Consider the following 10,000-nt stretch of genomic DNA (forward strand, 5'->3'; position numbering starts at 1 on the left):
CATTTTTATTTGTTGTTATTAGTGTTGCATTTTTATATTTTAAGTCAATTTGGTTGACTCTGTGAAGAGACACTTTTAATAATTCCATCCAGGTCTTATCAACCAGTTCCCTGCGGCGACACTGGGATGATAATAACTAGACCTTTCTGAAGCCTTGCAGTGTGGATTAGTCATTACGGTTTTCCCACGTTGCCCAAAAACTACAGGAGTGATGCATTTCAGCCCTAAAAACTCAGTGTAATTGGCACGTCATACCCACCATATATTGACATGATCTCACTCTGTCCTGCATTGCAGGGAGCTACTTTCTGGTATTGCAATATGTTTCATGTTGAGTGAACAATTGGTGTAAATGCTACACATTTTTTAAAACATTGATATGTGTATCTCTTATCTCTGTATTTGAACATTATTTTGTATTTGTATTGTACTTCAGACCTGTCACAATTATTTGAATATTTGCACTTTCTTATAATTTGTGCTTAGGTGATTACCAAGACAACTTAAGCCATATGAGGACAAAATGATTAATGGGCACTGAACGGCAGGTCTGTTTACTTGTCAGTCAGCAGAATGTGTCTTTTGCGCAGATTTGTAGGCTTGAGTAGAGAATGTTTCTTATTTGAAAATAAGGATGAGGTCAGCTCATTTCTTTTTTACCAAGTTTCACCTTGTTGAGGTGTATTCTACTATACTGCATTCAGCAGTTTTGGTGTGTATTAATTATCTAATAATTACATTTTGTATTTGGTGAATCACACCTACAGCATATCTGTGACTGAAATTAAACACGTAGTAGAGGTTAATGTACTCTATGATTATATGATTAGTGTTTAAACAAAAGATAAGGAAAATATCATTTTAAATTTAGCTGTGGCTGGAAAACTAATACATTCTTTAAATTAACACATAAAGTCATCCGGAAAGAGTGCTTCATGTCTTAATACCCTATAATTACTGACATACACATTTCAAAGGATATTTCACACGTTCGTATGGCGTACTTTTTTTATTTTCTGGTGATGTTTCTTCTCTTTTTTTAAACATCTAAGGCAAACACTTGAAAGCAAGTGCACGGCGTGAAAAAAAGAAGAGAAGAAATGAGCGTGGTTGTGTTACATTTTTTTCTCCTCAAATTACTAGCCTATGAACGTTAGTTCAACAGGAGGCAGCATCTGAAGTAAAGCATTTGTTTGTTGTAAGAACCCAGCCGACTCCCACTGCTGTGGAGCTGATTGAACACACTTCCTACATCTACTGAGAGGCTCACATGTATATGTGGCCACACACACACACACACACACACACACACACACACACACACACACACACACACACACACACACACAGACACACACACACACACACACACACACACACACACACACACACACACACACACACACACACACACACACACACACACACACACACACACACACACACACACACACACACACACACACACACACACACACACACACTAATGTAGACGGTTGAACACACAAAATAAAATAAACATACAAGGAGGGAGGCTGTGTTTTCATGGTTTTGATCAGGTGTGAATTAGCTCCATGTTTCGGGGGAACATGCCGGCGTCGTTGGCACTTGATGGCAACATGCGGAAGAGGAAGTGGCTTCCTACGACTGTGATTAAACATGTGTAACTAATCAGGGACATTGCTGCCATGGCACTAGCATGTAATTTGTTGAGTCTTATTTCAGAGAGCACCAGAGAGAGATGGGGGGGTGGAGGGGGGGGGGCACGAGAGGTAGAGAGAAAAGGGGGAGGAAGCCAGACAGACAGACAGACAGACAGACAGACAGACAGACAGACAGACAGACAGACAGGCAGGCAGACAGGCAGGCAGGCAGGCAGGCAGGCAGGCAGACAGACAGAATATTTCCATAATAACCACTTAAACCCTATACTTTGTTGTATATCAAATAGCATAAATAGCTGACCTAAAGGGATTGGACCTTGTAGATTATTGGCTATTTTTGCAGAATGTTGGTCTATTATGACATGCACAGAATAGGGAAGTTACGGTTTTGTCATTAGATTTTGTTTTATTTTATTTCAAATATCAATTACATTCTGTATATTTTGGTTACACAAATACATGCATACATGATGGAATTCTTGCTGCATTCTGTAGGATATGTATAACAGTAATACAATTTTAATGACAATGTTGTTGTTTTTTTCTTTAGTTTTTTTGCAATGGAGTATTTCAACAATTTCATGGAGAACCCGGTTGGAAGGGAAACTGTTTTTATTCCCTTGTTTAGGTCGAGGGCTAAGGTATTACTTTAGCAATGCTAAATGCAGAGGCTTTGGCATTTGAAATTCAGGTGGAAATGACTGGGCTTGATAGCAGAGGAGAATCCTAATGGGGCCATCAAAGACCTGATTTGTACCCAACAGATGAGGCAGCTGTGAATTGTATGAAATATTGGAAATCAATAGCTTCTATGGAATTTCATTAAGCGGCAGTATCCACAATTGATAGGCCCTCATAATTTGATGGATTGCACAAAGAAAATTATTAGCTAGCTCTATGGAGAGGGTGAGAATGCGCAAAACTGGGTCTTGAGAATTGGTGAACTAGGGCAATTTGTTCAGAGCAAAAAAGAAAAAAAAGTATATTGATTTTGCTTATGTTAAAAGAGAGGGGGAAAAAACCGAGGTCTAAGTCTTTGCAGTACCATTCTGCAAAATATGTGTGGATTCTCTATTGATTATTTATTCATTAATCTCCCCATTCCCTCTCTTCATGACTCTGTCTCTCACTGTCCTCTTCCACTCCTTCCATTCCTCCTCAGCCCGCGGTGATGTGGTGGTGGATGACGCCGACAGTGGGAATGAGAGCCGCAGCGGCAGCGAGGAGACCCACGTGTGTGAGAAGTGTTGTGCCGAATTCTTCAAGTGGTCAGACTTCTGTGAACATTTAAAGAGCTGCACCAAAAACCCACTGGTGCTTATAGTGAATGAGAACGAAGGCACGCCCGACCCCTCCCAGGAGTACCCCACAGAGCCCTCCCCCGTACCCAGTTGCCCCAGTGACCAGGCGGACAGCGAGGACCCCGGAGAGGGCAGCCACAGCCCTGCCGGCGTAGGGGATGAGGTCCCGGAGATGATGACCACCCTGGAGGGGGTCGGAGCCCTGGAGAAGGACGATGAGCCGATGGAGCTGGAGTTGTCTCCTGAAAAGGCCCCGGACCAGGAGGAGAGGGATGTGGCCTCCCCCGAGCTGGACCCCTCCCTACCTCAGCTCAGCGACCCTGCCCCCTCCTCTGTCGCGAGCTACACCATGCCAAGCACCAACGTCACCCTGGAGACGCTCCATGGCACTCGCGTGGCGGTGGCCCAGTTCTCCCAGAGCGTGAGGGCGGCCGCGGCCGCCGCGGCGGGCAGCGGGGTCTCGACCATGGCCATTCCCATGATCCTGGACCAGCTCATGGCCCTCCAGCAGCAGCAGATACACCAGCTGCAATTGATCGAACAGATCCGCAGTCAAGTGGCCCTGATGAACAGGCAGCCCGCCTCGCAGCCTGCTCTCAGTCTCAACCACCACGCCCACCACGGCCCCGCCACCGGCTCCCAGGGGAACGCCTCCTCCTGTGGGCCCCCGGTACCCGGCCAGCTTCATCAGCTACACAACTTCATCGCTCCCCCTGTCCATCAGCTGCCCATTAGGTTGCCGGCCACACTCAACGGTCAAGGCCACTCACCTCTGACCTCAGCAATAGACAGGCCTCTCTCCCACACGCCACAAAGCAGCAGTCAGCCCCCCAGCTCCTCAATGCCCAACACAACCTCAGCTAACTCCGCCTTCCCCCCACCCGGTGGCAGCGGACTGTCGTCTCTGCTGCCGCCCTGCACGTCCTCGGCCGGAAACAACGGCAGCAACAACGGCAGCAGCAGCACCGGCAGCTTAACAGGGGGAGGCGGTGGAATCAGCAGCGGCTCGGCCCTTCCCAGGAACTCCACCACACCTCCCTCACTAAGCCACAGCAGCCTCCTGAGCTCCGCCTCCAGTCTACCACTGATACCTCACAGCTCCTCTAGCAGCGTCATCTTCCCCAACCCGCTGGCCAGCATCGCGGCCACGGCCAACGCACTCGACCCCCTGTCGGCGCTGATGAGGCACCGCAAAGGGAAGCCGCCGAACGTGTCTGTGTTTGATACCAAGCCCAGCTCCGAGGACCCCTTCTTCAAGCATAAGTGTCGCTTCTGTGCCAAGGTGTTTGGCAGCGACAGCGCCCTACAGATCCACCTACGCTCCCACACCGGGGAGAGGCCCTTCAAGTGCAACATATGTGGCAACCGTTTCTCCACCAAGGGCAACCTGAAGGTGCACTTCCAGAGGCACAAAGAGAAATACCCACATATTCAGATGAACCCCTACCCGGTGCCGGAGTATCTGGATAATGTGCCCACCAGCTCCGGCATCCCATATGGCATGTCCTTTCCCCCAGAGAAGCCTGTGACCACGTGGCTTGATAGCAAACCTGTCCTCCCTACCGTGCCCACCTCCATCGGGCTGCAGCTCCCTCCCACTCTGCCGAGCATGATGGGAGGTTTCGGGGACTCCCCGTGCCCCACCCCACTCAGCCGATCCCCTCAGAGGCCGTCCCCGCCCTCAAGCGAGTGCGGAACTCTGTCCCCGAACATCCTCAGTGACTCTGCTAGGACCACCATGTCCCCCTCCCCGATACTAAACCTGGGAAGTGATGCTCCGCCGCTTCTGAAGCTCGAGGGCATCCATCTTCCCCCGAACTGCTCCACAAGGCCAGGGGAGAACACCTCCACCACCACCTCCACCACAGTAACCCAAGTCCAGGTCCTCTCTACCACTGTCACCTCCACCACGTCAACAAGCAGCAGCCAGGCCACAGAGCCTATCACTGCCCCCAGTAGTGCCACCTCCCACTCCATCCTGCCCATGCTGTCGGATCAGTTCAAGGCCAAGTTCCCGTTTGGTGGTCTCCTCGACTCTATGCAAACTTCAGAGACGTCAAAGCTGCAGCAGCTGGTGGAGAACATTGACAAGAAGATGACGGACCCCAACCAGTGTGTCATCTGCCACCGTGTCCTGAGCTGCCAGAGTGCGCTGAAGATGCACTACCGAATCCATACTGGCGAGAGGCCCTTCAAATGCAAGATATGTGGACGAGCGTTTACCACCAAGGGGAACCTGAAGACGCATTTCGGCGTGCACCGCTCCAAACCCCCACTCCGCGTCCAGCACTCTTGCCCCATCTGCCAGAAGAAGTTCACCAACGCCGTGGTGCTGCAGCAGCACATCCGCATGCACATGGGTGGGCAGATCCCCAACACGCCGCTGGCCGAGAGCCTCCAGGACATGGACGCGGACCTCTCGTTCGACGAGAAGAGCTTGGACGCCATGAGCAGCTACGACGATGACTTCCTGGACGAGATGGAGCAGGCCATGGAGGACGAGGCCGACCGGACAGAGGCCGAGATGGACCGGTCGAAACCCCTCCAGCCCTACTCGCCGGGGAGCTCCCCGCCCACCTCCGTGATCTCCAGCATCGCCGCTCTGGAGAACCAGATGAAGCTGATCGACTCCGCCGCCGGCATCTCCCGTCCTTTCGGCCCGAGGCCCATGCAGAACGGCAGCGGGTTCGGAGGGGAGAGCGACTTCTTTAACAATGACTCCCTGTCGCTGATGGGAGACAATGAGGTTCACAGCCTGGGAAGCCCGGCCCTCTCTGAGTCCTCCGGTTCCCTGCAGCACTTATCCCCCACGCACAGCCACTCCGAGAGCCACCGGTCCAAGTCCCCCGCCACACTCATCCTCAACAACAACAACAACAGCAGCAGCAGTGGCAATGGCATGGCAGCAGAGGAAGGACAGGAGAACAATGTGGCCGGCTTGGCAACGGTGAAGTCTGAGAAATCAGAGACTCCGTCCCCACTTCCTGCATCTGAAGGCAATGGGGCCCTCGACCTGACCGCCACTCAGCCTGGCAGGCACTTCATCAAGGAGGAGAGCCACTTCAACATGCTTTTCCTGAATAGAGACAGAGGTATGTGCAAAATCAACGAGCCTTTTGACTCATGAACTCCCACAATTTCAAATCAAATATGTATGTATTCAATATGAACTTATATTTTGTTTTGGGTGACCACAATATAAATGGCTTTAAGTGTAATTATTTTCATACATACAAGCCAGCTCCTGTTTTGACTTTTAGGTGAATAATAGAAAGCATTTAAAAATTCTAAATCTGCATGTCAGTCGCAACTAATTTACGACCAGTTCAGTGTCACGTTGTGGTCACATTTAAGCTGTGTCCATTACGCCTTCGTTCTCTGTCACTTAACTACACCTCACCTCTTTTCTTCCAGGACTGAGCACGCCCAGTTTGGCCAGCACCGCATCGAACATGATCAAAATGGAAATGAACGGCCACGGCAAATCTGTGTCTCTGAGTGACAACCACAACCACAACCACAACCACAACCATAACCACCACAACCACCATCACCACCACCACCTGCCTGTAGGTGTCCAGGTGCCCGCCGCTGCCCCGCAGACCACTATGAGTGGGAGCATCACCCCTATGCTGGCTCCCCCGCCTCCACGCCGCACGCCCAAGCAACACAACTGCCACAACTGTGGGAAGAACTTCTCCTCGGCCAGCGCCCTGCAGATTCACGAGCGCACGCACACGGGGGAGAAACCCTTTGGCTGTTCCATTTGCGGAAGGGCTTTCACCACTAAAGGCAACCTGAAGGTAGGCTGCTTTGTACCGAAAGAAAACATATAAATATACTAATAATACCCGTAACGGGAGTAAATTATATGTACAAGGAAAGATTAGAAGAAAATGTGTTGTAACATCATTTTTTTATTCATTCAATTGAAATAATTAACATTGTAAACAAATGATAAAGAAACAGACATCTGACATCTCAACCACTTAATGCCTATTTTATACTTCGGATATTCAAAAATAGCTCACAATGCATCACAATGCATCACAATGCATCACAATGCATCACAATGCGACGCGTTGCACGCTTGTAGATCTGCTGTTTTCGACAAATTATGAAGAATTGTGATAAATTGTGGGAAATTATCCTGAGGATCTGTCTGTCTGATTTGCTGCACACTATCCAGGTCCACATGGGCACGCACATGTGGAACAACGCTCCGGCGCGGCGGGGTCGCCGTCTCTCCGTGGAGAACCCCATGGCCCTGCTGGGCGGGGACGCCATGAAGTTCAGCGAGATGTTCCAGAAGGACCTGGCGGCCCGGGCCATGAACGTCGACCCGGGCTTCTGGAACCAGTACGCGGCCGCCATCACCAACGGCCTGGCCATGAAGAACAACGAGATCTCCGTGATCCAGAACGGTGGCATCACCCAGCTGCCCGTCAGCCTGGGTGGGCCGGGGGGGATCACGTCGCTGGGAGCCATGCCCGGAGGAGGTATGGACCGCATGCACACCGGCGGCAGCCCTCCCATGACCGGCCTGGAGAAGGCCGGCCTGGAGGTTAGCGCCGGCCGCCCCTTCTCCAGATTCATGGAGGAGAACAAAGAGATCGGGATCAATTAAAAAAATAGAAAAACTCATGTATGGGCGGAAGGTATAGACTTTGACAAAGACTAAAAGTCTTTGTGATAAGAAAAAGAAACTGCTAATCCAGTTTGATCTCATACGTACTATATTATGTACAGATGAATATTTTTTGTTTGGTTTTGGAAATATAGTATTTAGTATTGATTAGAGGTCTTTGCCTTTAACCCATTACCCCGACCCCCCTCCCCTCCTCCTTGATATTTCGCTCATACGAAGAATACTTTGTCTCTTGTTTGAGAATACGTCGTCTTGCAAGATTTGCATGGTACTTATTGGTTTCTATCAGTACGTTTGACTGCTTTTATGAATTTCTTTTCAAAACAACAAGTATCCTGTCTCATTTGTGATGGACGGAGCCTCATTATTTGAAATGGACTGAAACAGAAGGACAGAGGTAAAAGACTGGTTAGCCTTTTGTTGGTCAATGTGGTTTAAAAGGCCCCGTTGACGCTTTGTTGCGTGCGGCTGTTGCGCAACCGGAAATAGCCGATCTACGAACTCACAACGTGTCGCAGTGCGACACGTTGTGAGCTTGTAGATCGGCTATTATCGGTGAGCGACAACCGGCGTGCAGCTAAGTCTAAAACAGGCGTGAGATTGCTCTTACATAAAACGGCCGGGGATAGACTGAACTATAGTGTGTCTGTGCTCGCTCTGATTTCTTTTTTTCTCTTGAAGTAGAAAACTTGAAAAAAAAAATGAAAAAAAAAATGTTTGAACTATTTTAATCTTTACATTTAGTCTCCCAGCATTGTCTTATAATATCGTCCTGTGTCTTTAGTATTTATGATATTGACAAAAAAAAGCGGGTATACGGAAATATATTTAATGGCCCAAGCATTTTATTGATCCCTTTCTTTTCTAAACTGCAGGCTTCACTTATGAATATCTCTTTCAATAAAGACAATGTGTCCTTTCTGTTGAACAACAAAGGAAAAATGGTGAAGTTTTATTTGGATATCTAGGAGATAATGTGTAACGGTACAGTGAAGAGGCTGAGATATCCGAAGCTGCTATGACCACAAACCCTGCTTTTAACCTTTGTAAAAAGAAAAACAAACGGGAAAAAAAAGATATCCTTTGGAAGAAATATCTATGTATAGAAATACAGACAAATCTAAAAACAGGTATGCATATTTTGTATCACATGAAAATAGACATCATGAGTTGAGAGTATTTGTCATGTTTGTGAATGCACTTTTTAAAAACACGACGTTTTGTCTGTGAGTTACCGTTAACCTTTTGACTGAGCTTATCTATCACGTGTTGTTTTGATTGTTTTCAGCGTACCACTCCTACAATTTGCAGAGTCGGCTCTGTTAGGACATGTGTGCTGCTCGTCAGAGCACCGCCTCATCCACTCAATCAAAATCTTCTCAAATAAAAAAAACAAAAGAGAACAGGACTCGTGTTTGGTCTCCTTAACTGCACATCTTTTTTCTTCAACACCCCCCCCCCCCCACCCTTGTCCCCCCTTTTCCTTCTTACAGCAGCCTACGTTTAGGTCACTGACTGAAATATTGCATTGCCTTCTCCTCACACTTGTTAATTCTCTTAATTGTTTTTGAGCGACGCTAGTATAACTATACTATACAAAAGCAAAATATTTTAGCTGTTAATACTGCGACGAATTTTAGATTCAGAAATGTATCAATATTAAGATAAAATGCCATTTATTTTTAGATAAAAGTTGCCTTAACATAAATTGTACTGTTAAGATGTACAGTAGTTTTTTTTTTTAAAGAGAGGGAGACATAGAAAGACAATAGATACCATCAAGATGTCATAGTTGCATTAATGTGGTTTCTGGTTTGAAAGGTAAAATAACAGAAATAGTATTTTTTTCTATTTTTTTTCTATTTTTTTTTTGATTGTGCATCATGTTTAAGGTCCAATGTGTATTAATGTCTAAATCGTGTTTCAATTTCAATATGTCACTGTCACAGAGATGGCATGTACTTGATGCCAAGATTAATTCATTTCTGTGATGCTGTTCCAAAAATATATGCAAAACCTTTCCCAGAAGCGGTTTCCCCAAATATCCCTTTTTATCTTGTGAACATCAAACAAATACGGCTACACATTTTATGTTGACTTGGACATACAGTGTATAAATACTGGTGCCATACAACATACTCTATTTGTAAAAAATAAAATCAAAACGCTTTTCACCAATACAACAAAAATATAACAAATATAATCCAAATATGCTGTGAATGTGAAATAAGAAAATAATAATATGGATAGGTAATTTGTGTGTGCAGGTGGGTGTGTGTTTGTGTGTGTTTTAGCTTGGTTGCATGTGCTTTATTATGTATTTCCATGGTTAGTTGGGCAGTGGCCTTCATGTAGAATGCAATGCAAGTTATGAAATTGTAATTATA

General features: G+C 47.1%; 1 protein-coding gene across 1 annotated transcript in view; it reads left to right on the forward strand.

The window, feature by feature from the left end:
* sall3a (spalt-like transcription factor 3a) overlaps positions 1-8,919 on the forward strand; it is a 17,219-nt gene extending 8,300 nt beyond the window's left edge. The window contains exons 2-4 of the mRNA XM_084051900.1: positions 2,827-6,057; positions 6,380-6,768; positions 7,155-8,919. Of these exons, the coding sequence (XP_083908026.1) occupies positions 2,827-6,057; positions 6,380-6,768; positions 7,155-7,592 (4,058 nt within the window). The 3' untranslated portion in view covers positions 7,593-8,919. The remainder of the gene's footprint in view (positions 1-2,826; positions 6,058-6,379; positions 6,769-7,154) is intronic.
* Positions 8,920-10,000: the final 1,081 nt, after the last annotated feature.

Source organism: Gymnoscopelus microlampas, assembly GCF_963454915.1.
Source record: "Gymnoscopelus microlampas genome assembly, chromosome: 3".
NCBI lineage: Eukaryota > Metazoa > Chordata > Actinopteri > Myctophiformes > Myctophidae > Gymnoscopelus > Gymnoscopelus microlampas.